The sequence below is a fragment of the Eumetopias jubatus genome, unplaced genomic scaffold, assembly GCF_037043125.1.
Source record: "Eumetopias jubatus isolate StellerSeaLion01/CBP00866 unplaced genomic scaffold, mEumJub1_p1.0 scaffold_15, whole genome shotgun sequence".
In the NCBI taxonomy this organism is placed as follows: Eukaryota; Metazoa; Chordata; class Mammalia; order Carnivora; family Otariidae; genus Eumetopias; species Eumetopias jubatus.
In genome coordinates, this window is record NW_028274821.1 from 94,530,658 (window position 1) to 94,542,369 (window position 11,712).

Consider the following 11,712-nt stretch of genomic DNA (forward strand, 5'->3'; position numbering starts at 1 on the left):
GCTCTGTGCGCTCCCGGGGCCGAGGCACCAGGCGACCGGCGCGGGGCCAGCACCGTCTCCACAACAAGAGCGCGGCAGCCGGGCAGGCCCCCGCCCTCCCCGGGGGCAGCGGCCCCACGTGCTCCCTCACCTGACCGCCAGCCGGGCGGGCGTGCGGAACCCCCGCCCCCCTCCTCCGCGCCGAGACCACGCGGGGTGGGCCCGACCCCTCGTTCCGTTGCCCTGGGTCCCCGGCAGCCGACCCGGGGAAGGCGCTCGGCGGGCCGGACGCACGGCCGGCCGGCCGGGCCCGCGCGCTCGCCCCCCGGGGCTGCAGTCTCCAGCTCGCGAGCGCGCCCCGCCCGCAAAGGCACAGCTCCGCGCCGCCGCCCCACCTGCATTTCTCCGGGCGCGGACCCGGGGCCTGCGCTCCCCCCGCCCCCGGCCCGGCCCGGCCCCGCCCGCTGGCCCTCCCCGGGAGGCCCGCCCCGCCCGCGCGCGTCCCCGCGGCACTGCGGCGGTTACCAGGACGCCGGCCTCCGGGCGGCGTGCTCTCCGAAGCCGGCCAATGAGGGGGCAAATCAATCATTTGAAACATCCAATGGACAGAGCACTGCAGCGCGAGGGAGGGGGTTTTGATAGGGAGAGCGGAGGCCGAGGCGGACCAATAAAGAGCGAACGGCGTTGGGAAGGTGGGCGTTAGGCGGCCGGATTGACGGGAAACGCAGCCAATCAAACCAGGACGCTTGCCAGCCTCGTTCTGGCAGCCCAATAGGAGGCTGGCGGGGGCGGGCGCGGCGGCTATATAAGCGTTGGCGGAGCGTCGGTTGTAGCACTCTGCGCGCCCGTTCCTCCGCTCTTGCGTCCGTCCTTCCGCCAGCGCCGCCGCCGCTGCCGCCGCCGCCGCCGCCATGAGGGAGATCGTGCACCTGCAGGCCGGCCAGTGCGGCAACCAGATCGGCGCCAAGGTGAGCAGTGGGGCGCCTGGGGCCCGGCGCGGGTGTCCCGGGCGGACGGGCGGGCAGCAGAAAAGATGGCGGCAGCGGGCGGGTGGGCGAGCGGCCACCCGCATTGCGGCCCGGCACGGGGTGGGAGCCGGGGCGGCGCGGGCCTCCGGGGACGGACCTGACCTGGCGGCGGCGGCGGCGGAGGCGGCGGCGTGGGGGGAGGGGAGGGCCGCGCCCATCCGGGGCGGGGCCGGCTCCGGGCCCCGCCGGCGTGACTCAGCCCGAGCCCGGCCCGCCCGCGTCCCTCGCAGTTCTGGGAGGTGATCAGCGACGAGCATGGCATTGATCCTACCGGCACTTACCATGGCGACAGCGACTTGCAGCTGGAGCGGATCAACGTGTACTACAACGAGGCCACCGGTGAGACACCACGCCTCTTCCCCAACTCCTTTCTGCCTTCCCGCGGCGCTCTTCTCGCTGAGGTCCTTTTCCTCCCTCCCCCCAACCCGCCCCAGGTGGCAAGTACGTGCCCCGCGCTGTGCTCGTGGACCTGGAGCCGGGCACCATGGACTCCGTGCGCTCGGGACCCTTCGGGCAAATCTTCAGGCCAGACAACTTCGTTTTCGGTGAGCCGCGGCATAGGGGCTGGGCGGCGGCCTGATGGCCAGGATGGCTCAAAGGTCGGGGGGTGCCCAAGGTCATTGCCGGCAGCACCGAAGAGCTGAGGTCCTGATCCACTCCGGGCAGAAGCTCGCCCCCCCCCACACACACCTCCTCTTCCTGGAGTCTCTCAATCTCCTAAAGCGGCTTTGGGAGGAAGGCCCAGCTGTCCACCCGCAGGGAAGGAAGCTGCAGATGTAATCTTTCTGCTACCAACATTGAGTTGGAGGCAGTGGGAGCTGTGTTTGCAGCTCATCTGTCCTTGAGAATTGGCAGGGGCTGCCTGTGGGAGGGCATGGCTTATTGTTGAGCCATCTTGGCTTGACTCCTAACTTAATTTTTAAACGGGTGGGTTATTGCTTTATCAGTCTGGGAGTCCATTTGCTCTACCTGCAGGCTGAGCTCTGTGTGTTCCCTCCCACCACATTATTTGGGCTTTTTGGCACGGGTGACCAGTGGTGACCACATGCCCAGCAAAGAGTGACTGGCTGCCCTCTTCCAGGTCAGAGCGGTGCTGGGAACAACTGGGCCAAGGGGCACTACACAGAAGGCGCGGAGTTGGTCGACTCAGTGTTGGATGTTGTGAGGAAGGAAGCTGAAAGCTGCGACTGCCTGCAGGGCTTCCAGCTGACCCACTCCCTGGGTGGGGGCACTGGGTCCGGGATGGGTACCCTCCTCATCAGCAAGATTCGGGAGGAGTACCCAGACAGGATCATGAACACATTCAGTGTGGTGCCCTCGCCCAAGGTGTCGGACACGGTGGTGGAGCCCTATAATGCCACTCTCTCGGTCCACCAGCTCGTAGAAAACACAGATGAAACCTATTGCATTGATAACGAGGCCCTCTATGACATCTGCTTCAGAACCCTAAAACTGACCACACCTACCTATGGAGATCTCAACCACTTGGTGTCAGCCACCATGAGTGGGGTCACCACCTGCCTGCGCTTCCCTGGCCAGCTCAATGCTGACCTGCGCAAGCTGGCTGTCAACATGGTCCCCTTCCCTCGCCTGCACTTCTTCATGCCCGGCTTCGCCCCACTGACCAGCCGAGGCAGCCAACAGTACCGGGCCCTGACGGTGCCTGAGCTCACCCAGCAGATGTTTGATGCGAAGAACATGATGGCCGCCTGCGACCCACGCCATGGCCGCTACCTGACCGTGGCCGCAGTATTCAGGGGCCGCATGTCCATGAAGGAGGTGGACGAGCAGATGCTGAACGTGCAGAACAAGAACAGCAGCTACTTCGTGGAGTGGATCCCCAACAATGTGAAGACGGCTGTGTGTGACATCCCACCCCGGGGGCTAAAAATGTCTGCCACCTTCATCGGCAACAGCACGGCCATCCAGGAGCTGTTCAAGCGCATCTCCGAGCAGTTCACCGCCATGTTCCGGCGCAAGGCCTTCCTGCACTGGTACACGGGCGAGGGCATGGACGAGATGGAGTTCACCGAGGCCGAGAGCAACATGAACGACCTGGTGTCCGAGTACCAGCAGTACCAGGACGCCACGGCCGAGGAGGAGGGCGAGTTTGAGGAGGAGGCCGAGGAGGAGGTGGCCTAGAGCTGTTACCTGGTAAAGCGCACAGAAGCTGTGTGAACTCTTTATTCACTCACAACCTGTTCTCTGTGTGCACTTGCTTTCCTTCCTGTCTTGACGTCACATGCTGTACAGACGCCACCATTAAAGCATTTTCATAGTGTCTGGTGTCGTCTTTGCAGTTCCTTTTGATACGCCTTGCGGGTACTGTTGCCAAACGTCAGCGCATAGTTGTCCTGCGTGGCTACAAGGGACAGTGCTGCAGCTGAGTCCCTGGCATTGCCACATGCCCAGCTGGCGGTCAGTTTTGGAGGGTCTGGGCTGCCCTGGGCACCTGCCTCCTGCCCGGCCTGGCCTATCCGCAGTGAACCTCTGGAGGGCCAGTCACCCAACTCCTCCATAGAGTGGCCTGGTCACTGCGCCCTTGTCTAGGAGGTAGGTGAGGGGACCCACTGGGTACGTACATGGTATGAACCCCATGTAGAAAGGTATCAGGCCCTGGCTGTTGTAGATGGTGTTGCTAGGCCAGTGTGTTTTGGGCAGCCTCTCACCCACGGCACAGATGGGGTTTCTGAAGAGGAACTGTGGAAAGAGGCAGGTATTGACCTATGCTACCTTCCTCAGCTCAGCCAGTAAGGAGTAGGTCGTGGTGGCGGCTGGGGTCTGAGCGAGAAGCAGGACTAGGGCAGGAAGGGTAGGAGCCCTGTTCCGTGTCGCCTGGCCCAGCGTTTCCTCTAGAACCACTGTGAAAAGTTGGGCCTGACTCCTTCCAGGGGTCTCCTCTGTTTTCACCGCTCCCCACAGCACTACCGAGCAGGGAGCCTAGACCCAGGAGAACAGACGGGTTCCTCCCGGGGCCTCTAAGGAAGGCTGCCCTTCACAGCCCCCTCCAGGGAAGCCAGCTGAACCTTGGCCATGCTGGTGCCTGCCCAGAGGTGTGGATGCCACTCTGCGGGCCGTGCTGGGCATTTGGGAGCAGGCCCAGGGGTGGCGTCCTTGTACCTGGTTCTTGTCAAACTCATCCATAGCCTGTGTGACACCGTCGCGGTAATTCACCCCCATCACCCAGGCAAAGCGAGGGACAAAGCCAGCGTAGCCTAGGGGAGGAAGTGGTCAGGGTCCTGCCCCAGGTCCCGTCCACCTTCCCCTGGGCATACCCCCCTGCTCCCAGGTGTGTCAGGGCCGTCTGTTGGGGCTCTTCCCCTTTCCTAGACGTTTGTCAATTGCCTGTTGGGGCCAGGGGCCTGTGGGTGGGCAGGAGCTCTGGGAGAAGACGGGTTCTAGGAAACAGTTCTCGGGGCAGGGCTGGGGATAGGCCCATGGGCAGTTCTCACTTGCTCTCACTCTCATCCTGTCTGGGCCCCTGGAGCCTTGGAGTGCGTGTGGGGAGTGAGCGAGCTCATACCTACGCCCTGGGCACCCACCTGAGATGGCTTTGCGTTGGATCAGGCTGGGGTGGTCGAGCTGGGGCAGCCTGTGGAACCTGCCCACGTCTAGCGTCTCCTGCTGGTGAGCTGGGGGTGGGTGTTCATCCCTCCTGCAATGGTAGAGCTGGGGTGGGAGAGGAGCGAGTCACGGCCTCAGCCCCTGCTTGGGTCTGGCTGCGCTGAGGCTTGGTCCCAGCGCCTCTCCGCCTCTCCCAGTTACCTGCTCCTGCCCAGAGGCCTCACGGACGGGGGTGGTGCTCCTCCAGCCCTCCTCCCCGTATGCCAGCCGCAGGCCTGGGCGTCCGAAGTCTCTGGAGTCCCCCTTCCTGCCTGGTGGGCACGGGGGGTAGGGAGGGTAGGGCATGAAGCCCACAGGCAGCAGGACCTGCCTGGATACATTCTCTACCCCCGGCCGCCCGCTTTGGGCATCCACTTTCCGGGGTGGGAACTGGCCCAGGATCTCAAAGTGCTTGTAGGGCTTCAGATCTGTACGGACAGGGTGGGTATGAGTGACAACAGCAGGAGGGTGAGCCTGGGGCAGGCAAGGCTGGTGGGCGGGCGGCTCACCTGTGTAGTGGGGGACGTAGGGCTCAGTCAGGTCACGGCGGGGGATCGGAGGTGGCTTGGACTTGCTGAAGTCCTCGGTGAACTTGGGCTTGGATATGGGGGACAGCACAGAGCAGGGGCTCTTCTGCACGCTGGGGTCTGTGAGCAGCTGTGCTGTGGTGCGCCCATAGGTGTCCCCCACCTGGTAGCGCAGCTGCGGATAGAATCCGGCATAGCTGCAGAGGGAAGTGGAGGCAGGGCCCCTGTGCGCAGGGCGTGGAGCCGGGCCACAGGCAAGGTACCTGCCCTCACCTGCAGATGCCAGTCCCAGGAGCACCTGCCTTCTGAGGCTCTTGAGGCTTGAATGGGCGGCTCAGGCCAGGTGCCAGGAACAGGCCTGGCCCACAGGTGAGTTGCACGGTCCTCACCACCAGGTCACCGTCTGCTCTCTACCCAGCCATCCTCAGCCATGGAGCTCCAGGATGAGGGAACAGGGAACTGCTCCCTTGAAGCATTCACAGGGATGGTGACAGGGTCCGGGCCTGGACCCAGGCACCGCCCAATCTATACAAGGTGGTCCCGCTGGGGAGGCCTTGCAGGGATTTGGCCTGGACCTTGGCCACCCGCGAGGCCAGGACTTGAGAGGCAGGCAAGAGTGCTGCTGGTAGGAGGTGGCTGAGCTGAGTGTCGTTTAGAGAGACAAGGGGAAGTAGTGTAGGCCTCACCGCAGGCCCCAAGTGGGGGTAGTGCTGGGGCCGGAATGATCACCCAAGCGGTGAGAATTGTTTTCTTTTGAAAAAACTGCCAAAGCGAATGCAGAATTGCTAGTCTGAGCGAGAAGCAGGACTAGGGCAGGAAGGGTAGGAGCCCTGTTCCGTGTCGCCTGGCCCAGCGTTTCCCCCAGAACCACTGTGAAAAGTTGGGCCTGACTCCTTCCAGCCTGCCTGCCTTCCCAGGGATCCGTGTGCACGTAGGTGCACACATACACTCCACAGAGGGCTCGCTTTTAGTTTTTACGTCAGGGGTACCTAGCGAGGCAGCCTGGCGTCCCTGCCAATCAGCCTACTCTGGAGGCTAAAGTCTTTAAGACACGCAGCCCTCTCTGGGGCATCCAGGGTTTACTTAGCCAGCCTCGGGCAGCTGTTGGGCTGTCTCCCGTGTCCTGCTCTTCACAGGCATGTTGGCCGTCTGGTGGGGCTCTGAGCACAGGCCGAGCAGGGAGTGCTCCTGCCCTCAGGCCTCACCCCCACTCCCTGGAGACCAGCTCTGGTGCTCTCTTCACGGGTGGCCTTGAGCCCTTAGGCCCAGCCCCGCTGCCCCATCCTCCACCGAGCCCATCCTCCTCCAGGGCTCCAGCACTTACCCAGGGATATAGTGAGGTTCTGGCGTGAAGAGGTTGTGTTTCTGAGTAGCTGTCATCTGGCCTCAACAGCACCTTTGGTGGCCCCAGCCCCTTCCAGCGTCTGCCTCCCTCCCCTCAGAGGAGTCCCAGTTGCCTGGAAACCATTGTGAAGGGGCCTGCCATTGTTGGGCCCTACCTGGCCCAGGACCCCTCCTTAACCCTGTGAGTGCTCCCATGTTACAGGTGGAACTCCTGGGCCCAGACAGGCAACAGGCTAGGAGTGTCAGCCTGGGGGCCTCAGAGCTCCGGGAATCGGGACGGCCGCGTTGGCCCCGCCAGACTTGCTGCCCCCAGTGGCCAACTGAAAAGTAGCTTTCCCACCAAGCCCCCTCCTCAGACCAGAGGCCCTGGAAGCTTCTCGGGCATTGTGGGAGGCCTCCTCGGGGAGGTGTCTGAGCTTCAGGGCTGTTGGGACTCTGTCCTGGAGAGTCTTTCCCCGGGAACTGCGCACCATTTGCCATTTTAAATAATCCCTGATTTTTTTTTTTTTTTTTTGTATAGGAATGACTTCCTAACTATAAAAGCAAAGGAAAGTATCAAAGGAAAAGATGAGCAGATTCTAGTACATGTCAAACACACACACACAAATACTAAAAGGCAGACTACAAGCTGGGGAAAAAAAAATATCGCAACAAGTGTTATGAAGAGATATACTATCAGTGTAAAAACTTCACAAAAACAAGAAAAAGTAGCTCTATGGCAGGAAAACGTAATGTGAACATCTCAAGAAGAGAATCCACAGTCGGGGGACACAGAGACACAAGGTTGAACCTCACGGAGGTGGTTGGTGCTGGCCCAGCAAGGCCACAGGCGCGGGGTCCGGAAAGCAGTTGGGGGACACCGGACATTACCTACTCGGACGGGCCGCTTCTGCTCACAGGAATCCGTCTGAAGGAAGCGACAGGCATCCAGCTGAGGACATCTGTGGGATGTCAGCCATCGTAGTAGTATCTGACACAGGGAGAAACTGGGGCTATCTCAAATGTCCAGTGACGGGGGCTTTGTTACGAAAGCTGCACCTGCAGAACACCATGCAACAAGGGAGGGGCCCAGAGCACGGGCCAAGAGCCCCTCACCCTAATGAAACACGTGTTTCCTGAAGCAGGTTTCTATCTGTCCCTCCTTCCATCCATCCGGAGGGCCTCCCCAGGCCAGGCAGGGTCAGTGTTGGATGGGAGAGATCTGCAGAGAAAGAGACTTGGTCGGAGTGGGGTAGGCCTGGAGGATGAGCTGCTCTTGACTGGGCCCTGCTTGCATGGATTAGGTCAAGACCAGGGCTAGGGCTGGCAGGCTGGCCGGTTGCGAAGGGCACAGCAAGGGCCCTGGTGCCCAGGCGGGCTCTCCCTCATTTGGGCTCATTATTCCTTCACTCTTCAGCCCGGGCAGCCCCATTCGTCTGGGACACCTTACAGCCTCTGCGCAACTAAGCAGAAGACGGGCCCCCTGCCTGGGTCACCAGGCAGCTCCAGTCCCCAGCCTGCCTCTGTGGTCAGCATGGTCCGCCCAGACCCACTTTCCACTGCTTTGCTTTTCTGAGGGCTGGGTTTCCAGCAGGAGCTCCTCCTCCAGGGAGTTTCCCTGGATCCCTCCACCCTCCCCCTTCATTCTGGATGGCCTGGTACAGCTGGGCAGCCCATAGCAGCTGCTCTTCTCATCCCTGTGCAGAGGCCCCGGTCGTCCCAGAAGCCCTGCTAAGGTGGACCCTGGCCGTCCAAGAGACCCCAGATCCTACGAGAGGAGAGGGGTTGGGGTAAGGAAGGGGAGAAGAGAGGAAAGGAGGCCAAGCCAGAAGTTGCTGGGGCAGGCAGGCTAGGGGTCCTCCTGGCCCAGGCTGACGCCAGAGTGACCCACCTGGCTGGCCAGGGGAGGGGTCTCTCTGAGGGGCCCACTGTAGCAGCCCCTCCAGGGCTGGACAATGCTCCTTCCCCAGGGAGTCCCTGGCAACTGAGGCAGGGGGTGTCCATGGCTGGCTAATGAGGTCACAGAGCCCCAAGGTGTCCCTGGGGAAGGGAGCCAGATACTTTGACAATGAATTTTGACCAGAAAACTGTGAAATTCCTGGCGAATTTTTACATCAGTGGAGGCCAACACTGGACCCATGGCTCCCCGAGGCAGAAGCCACTTGAGCCAGCCCAGTAAATTCTCAGGGAGCTGGGTGCGCTGGGGGAACAGTCCAGATGGGGTGGCCATTGGGCTGGGTGGACAGCGCTCCCCTCTCTCCCTTGTAGGCCCAAGGGTAGTGTGTTCTTGTGGGGCCCCCAGCCAGAGACCGACTGGAAGGAGACGCCGCCCCCAGGAGTGCAGGAGTTCCAAGCTGGCCTCAGGATGCAAACGGGCTCCCTCCAGGAGCGCCCCCCTATCTGCACCCAGAACCTGAGAGAGCTGTGTGAGTAAGGGCCCTGGCTGCCCCCCACCTCGGTCTGGTTTGGGGAGGCAGGCAGGGGTGGGAGGCGTCTGCTGAGTCCCCAAACCAGAGCTTGCTTCCTGCCAGGGCTGGAACGACGCCCACCCATCGTGATCGACCTGCAGATCCCCGGCCCCGCCAAGTACCCGGTGCCGGATGCTTCAGTGCGCGAGTCCTCCCCACATCCCCAATTCAGCATCGGCCGCAGGTTCCCCACCCGCGGTGCGGGCCCCCTCCCTGCGCCCCGCCCCCTGCCCTGGGAGTGGGGCTCCGGCCACCAGCCTTCCTTCCCTCCCCAACCACGTTGCTGCTACTGCAGACGGCGGTGGCCGCAGGGCGTGGCAGGTCTTGTGGTTCCAAAGCGAAAGCCCCTTCACGCAGAAGGCCGACTTTAACCAAGAGCAAAAGGTGGAGGGCCCGCCTAGCTAGTCCTGAGGAGGCGGGCTGGAGGAGGGGCCGGGGGGGCGGGGCCCGTGGAGGGGCGGGCTGGAGGAGGGGCCAGGGAGGGGCGGGGCCCGTGGAGGGGGCGGGCTGGAGGAGGGGGCGAGGGAGGGCGGGCTGGAGGCGGGGGCCGAGGGGCGGAGCCTGTCGGGGCGGGAGGGGCCTGCAGCAGCCTCTTTCCCTGTAGTGGCCGTCGCCCGCGGACTATCAGCCCCTCAGCCGGCCTGCCTTCCGGGCCTTCAGCTTTGGGGGCCGCCGCCCCGCCTCCAAGACACTTGAGGCCCCCGCCCGCCCGGGGCTGCCGCGGGCCGGGGGTGCGGGTTACCGTACCCAGCCCCAGCTTCAGGCCCCTCCGCAGGCCCCGGGGGGCGAGAAGCTCCCCAGCCCCAACACCTACAACATCTTGCCTGGGTGCCGCCTGCAGAGCCCCCGTCCGCCCGCCTTCTCCATGAGCCGCTCCCCTGCGTTCGCCTCCTGGGTCAGCTCCTGTAAGGAGAGCTCTGAGAGAGGAGGCCAGGCCGCGCGCAGGGGTGGGGACTCAGCCTGTGGGGAGCTGGGCGCTGGGTGGCAGCTGGCGCTGTAGCCTAGGTGGGGCTCCCACCTTCTCCCTGCAGCCCGCAGTCCCGGCCCAGCCGCCTACTACGTGGAGGATTGCTGTAACTCGCGCTTCCCCTCGGCGCCTGGAGTGGTGATCCAGGGTGTCCGAAGACCCAAGCGCCATGACACCGGGCCCTTCTGCGCCCTGTAGTGCGTCCTCCGCACAGCCGGCCACCCGATTATCCATGGAACCCTGGTCTCCCTGGGGGCCTTCCCAGGCCTCCCTGGGGAACTAAGGGCCTCCAACTCGGCCTTTTGACTCTCTGGGTGCCTCTGATCCACGCTCTTGGCCGGCCAACCCCTCTGTGAGCCGTGGACATCAGGGAGGGCCCAGCCTGAAGTCCATCTGCCCCCCACCCTTGCCATACAGAGATGCTGTGGGTTCTTCCCAACTCTGTTGTGTGCCTGACTGGTGAGCTGTCCCTCAGATGTGGCCTGCTGCCCACCTGTCATGTTTGGCTTTCCTTGGCCAGGGGTCTTCCTCTGCTTCCCCTTTGGTGCCCTCTTCTCTAGGGTGGGTGGGGTAGCAGCCTGGGACCTCCTGGCTGGGGACACGATGGGAGGGGGCCCTGTGGGCAATACAGGACACCCCCACCTAGTTGTGCTACCCAGAGGAGTGGTCAAGCTGCCAGTCTACCCAAGGGTCAGCTGCCCTCTTGAGGTGAGGTCAGCTTGCCCAGCCACCAGGGAGGGCCCAGAGGACCAGCTGGTCAGGGCCTGGCCCCACTTCTTTGGCTCCTGCCCAAAGACCCTGTGAACTTGCCCAGCACCGTGCAGGCCATGCCATACCCAAAGACTTCCTGGGCCTTCACTTGTTAGGGTGCCCACAGCAGCAACCCGCCTTTCTACCCAGGGTTTGTCCCCAAGACTGCCTCCCTCCCAAGGGCCTCACCTGCAGCTGGTGGAGGCTCCTGTCACCATGCCAGTTCTTGCAGAGGCCCTTCTTGTGCCACCCGTGTCCTGAGCCAGAGCTTGACCCCTCCAAAAAGGCACTGCAACAGCTGCTGTGGTGTGGACAGCAGTCCATTCTGCAGGGAGGCCAAAGCCCAGGGAGTCTGAGTGCAGTGCACCTGTGACCTCCTCTAGGGCTCAGCCACTGGGGGTTGAGCCCCAACACCCCTGAGAATCAGAGCAGTGGCATGGCAGATGGCTGTCCTTAGGCCCCGGGCTGACCAGCTCAGCCGCAGGCAACAGAGACAGAGCTGTGGAAGGTCTGGCCTCGGGAGCTTGGCTCGGGGGGAAGGGGGTGGAAAGCAACCCCTAGGGCTCAAAGTCAGGAGTGGGACCAGCAGTAAGGATGGAGCAATGCCCTCCAGCTGGGCTGAAGAGGGAGGGCTTTCTGGAGGAGGCAGTGGCGGAAGTGACTTTTAAAGATGATCAAGAGTTTGCTGGGCAGTAGGAAGGGAATTTCTAGCAGGATAAACCTCAGAAACCATGGCACACAAAAAGGGAGAGGGTGTGATGTTTGGTGTGTCCAAACTTGGGAGGATACAGGGCTGTTTGGATGGAAGGAGGTGAGCTGGTGAGGTGAGAGGCTGCAGAGGGCTGAATGCTGGGTTCAGGGGCTTGCACACTTAGCAGTGAGGAGCCCATGGAGGGTGCGCACCAGGCAGTGTCCACTGACTTTGTATGAGCTTCTTGCACTGCAAGGGACAAGGGACACCATGAAACCTGAGCCTTGCGTTCACAGTGTGTCAGGACGGACAAGTCAGCCTGAGGGCCTACCACCTTGGGTTAGCTTGGGGGTTAGATGCTCACGGTGATGAGAGC

General features: G+C 62.8%; 3 protein-coding genes across 3 annotated transcripts; 2 read left to right on the forward strand and 1 right to left on the reverse strand.

The window, feature by feature from the left end:
- The first annotated feature begins 802 nt into the window (after positions 1 to 802).
- On the forward strand, positions 803 to 3,290 carry TUBB4B (tubulin beta 4B class IVb). Its single transcript, XM_028094570.2, has 4 exons — positions 803 to 947; positions 1,238 to 1,346; positions 1,442 to 1,552; positions 2,089 to 3,290. Exons 1-4 carry the CDS (start codon positions 891 to 893, stop codon positions 3,147 to 3,149), a joined length of 1,338 nt encoding a protein of 445 aa, XP_027950371.1. The 5' UTR covers positions 803 to 890; the 3' UTR covers positions 3,150 to 3,290.
- On the reverse strand, positions 3,211 to 6,760 carry CIMIP2A (ciliary microtubule inner protein 2A). Its single transcript, XM_028094572.2, has 7 exons — positions 6,462 to 6,760; positions 5,120 to 5,334; positions 4,773 to 5,038; positions 4,550 to 4,676; positions 4,128 to 4,222; positions 3,590 to 3,707; positions 3,211 to 3,369 (listed from the first exon to the last, which is right to left on the reverse strand). Exons 1-7 carry the CDS (start codon positions 6,515 to 6,517, stop codon positions 3,281 to 3,283), a joined length of 966 nt encoding a protein of 321 aa, XP_027950373.2. The 5' UTR covers positions 6,518 to 6,760; the 3' UTR covers positions 3,211 to 3,280.
- A 1,768-nt stretch (positions 6,761 to 8,528) lies between these two features.
- On the forward strand, positions 8,529 to 10,475 carry STPG3 (sperm-tail PG-rich repeat containing 3). Its single transcript, XM_028094633.1, has 6 exons — positions 8,529 to 8,635; positions 8,729 to 8,886; positions 8,992 to 9,126; positions 9,224 to 9,312; positions 9,533 to 9,833; positions 9,960 to 10,475. The coding sequence occupies exons 1-6, from the start codon at positions 8,529 to 8,531 to the stop codon at positions 10,091 to 10,093; spliced, it is 924 nt and encodes a 307-aa protein (XP_027950434.1). The 3' UTR covers positions 10,094 to 10,475.
- Positions 10,476 to 11,712: the final 1,237 nt, after the last annotated feature.

Bases quoted from the DNA above. Each gene is read 5' to 3' on its own strand.
- CIMIP2A (XM_028094572.2), bottom strand. From the start codon at position 6,517: ATGACAGCTACTCAGAAACACAACCTCTTCACGCCAGAACCTCACTAT. The intron at 4,223-4,549 runs GTGGGTGCCCAG...TTCCTCCCCTAG, and splicing joins CCAACGCAAAGCCATCTCAG to GCTACGCTGGCTTTGTCCCT. The intron at 3,708-4,127 runs GTACAAGGACGC...CTCTTTCCACAG, and splicing joins ATGAGTTTGACAAGAACCAG to TTCCTCTTCAGAAACCCCAT.
- TUBB4B (XM_028094570.2), top strand. From the start codon at position 891: ATGAGGGAGATCGTGCACCTGCAGGCCGGCCAGTGCGGCAACCAGATC. The intron at 948-1,237 runs GTGAGCAGTGGG...CGTCCCTCGCAG, and splicing joins GCAACCAGATCGGCGCCAAG to TTCTGGGAGGTGATCAGCGA. The intron at 1,553-2,088 runs GTGAGCCGCGGC...GCCCTCTTCCAG, and splicing joins GCCAGACAACTTCGTTTTCG to GTCAGAGCGGTGCTGGGAAC.
- STPG3 (XM_028094633.1), top strand. From the start codon at position 8,529: ATGAATTTTGACCAGAAAACTGTGAAATTCCTGGCGAATTTTTACATC. The intron at 9,313-9,532 runs GTGGAGGGCCCG...CTTTCCCTGTAG, and splicing joins ACTTTAACCAAGAGCAAAAG to TGGCCGTCGCCCGCGGACTA. The intron at 9,834-9,959 runs GTAAGGAGAGCT...TTCTCCCTGCAG, and splicing joins CGCCTCCTGGGTCAGCTCCT to CCCGCAGTCCCGGCCCAGCC.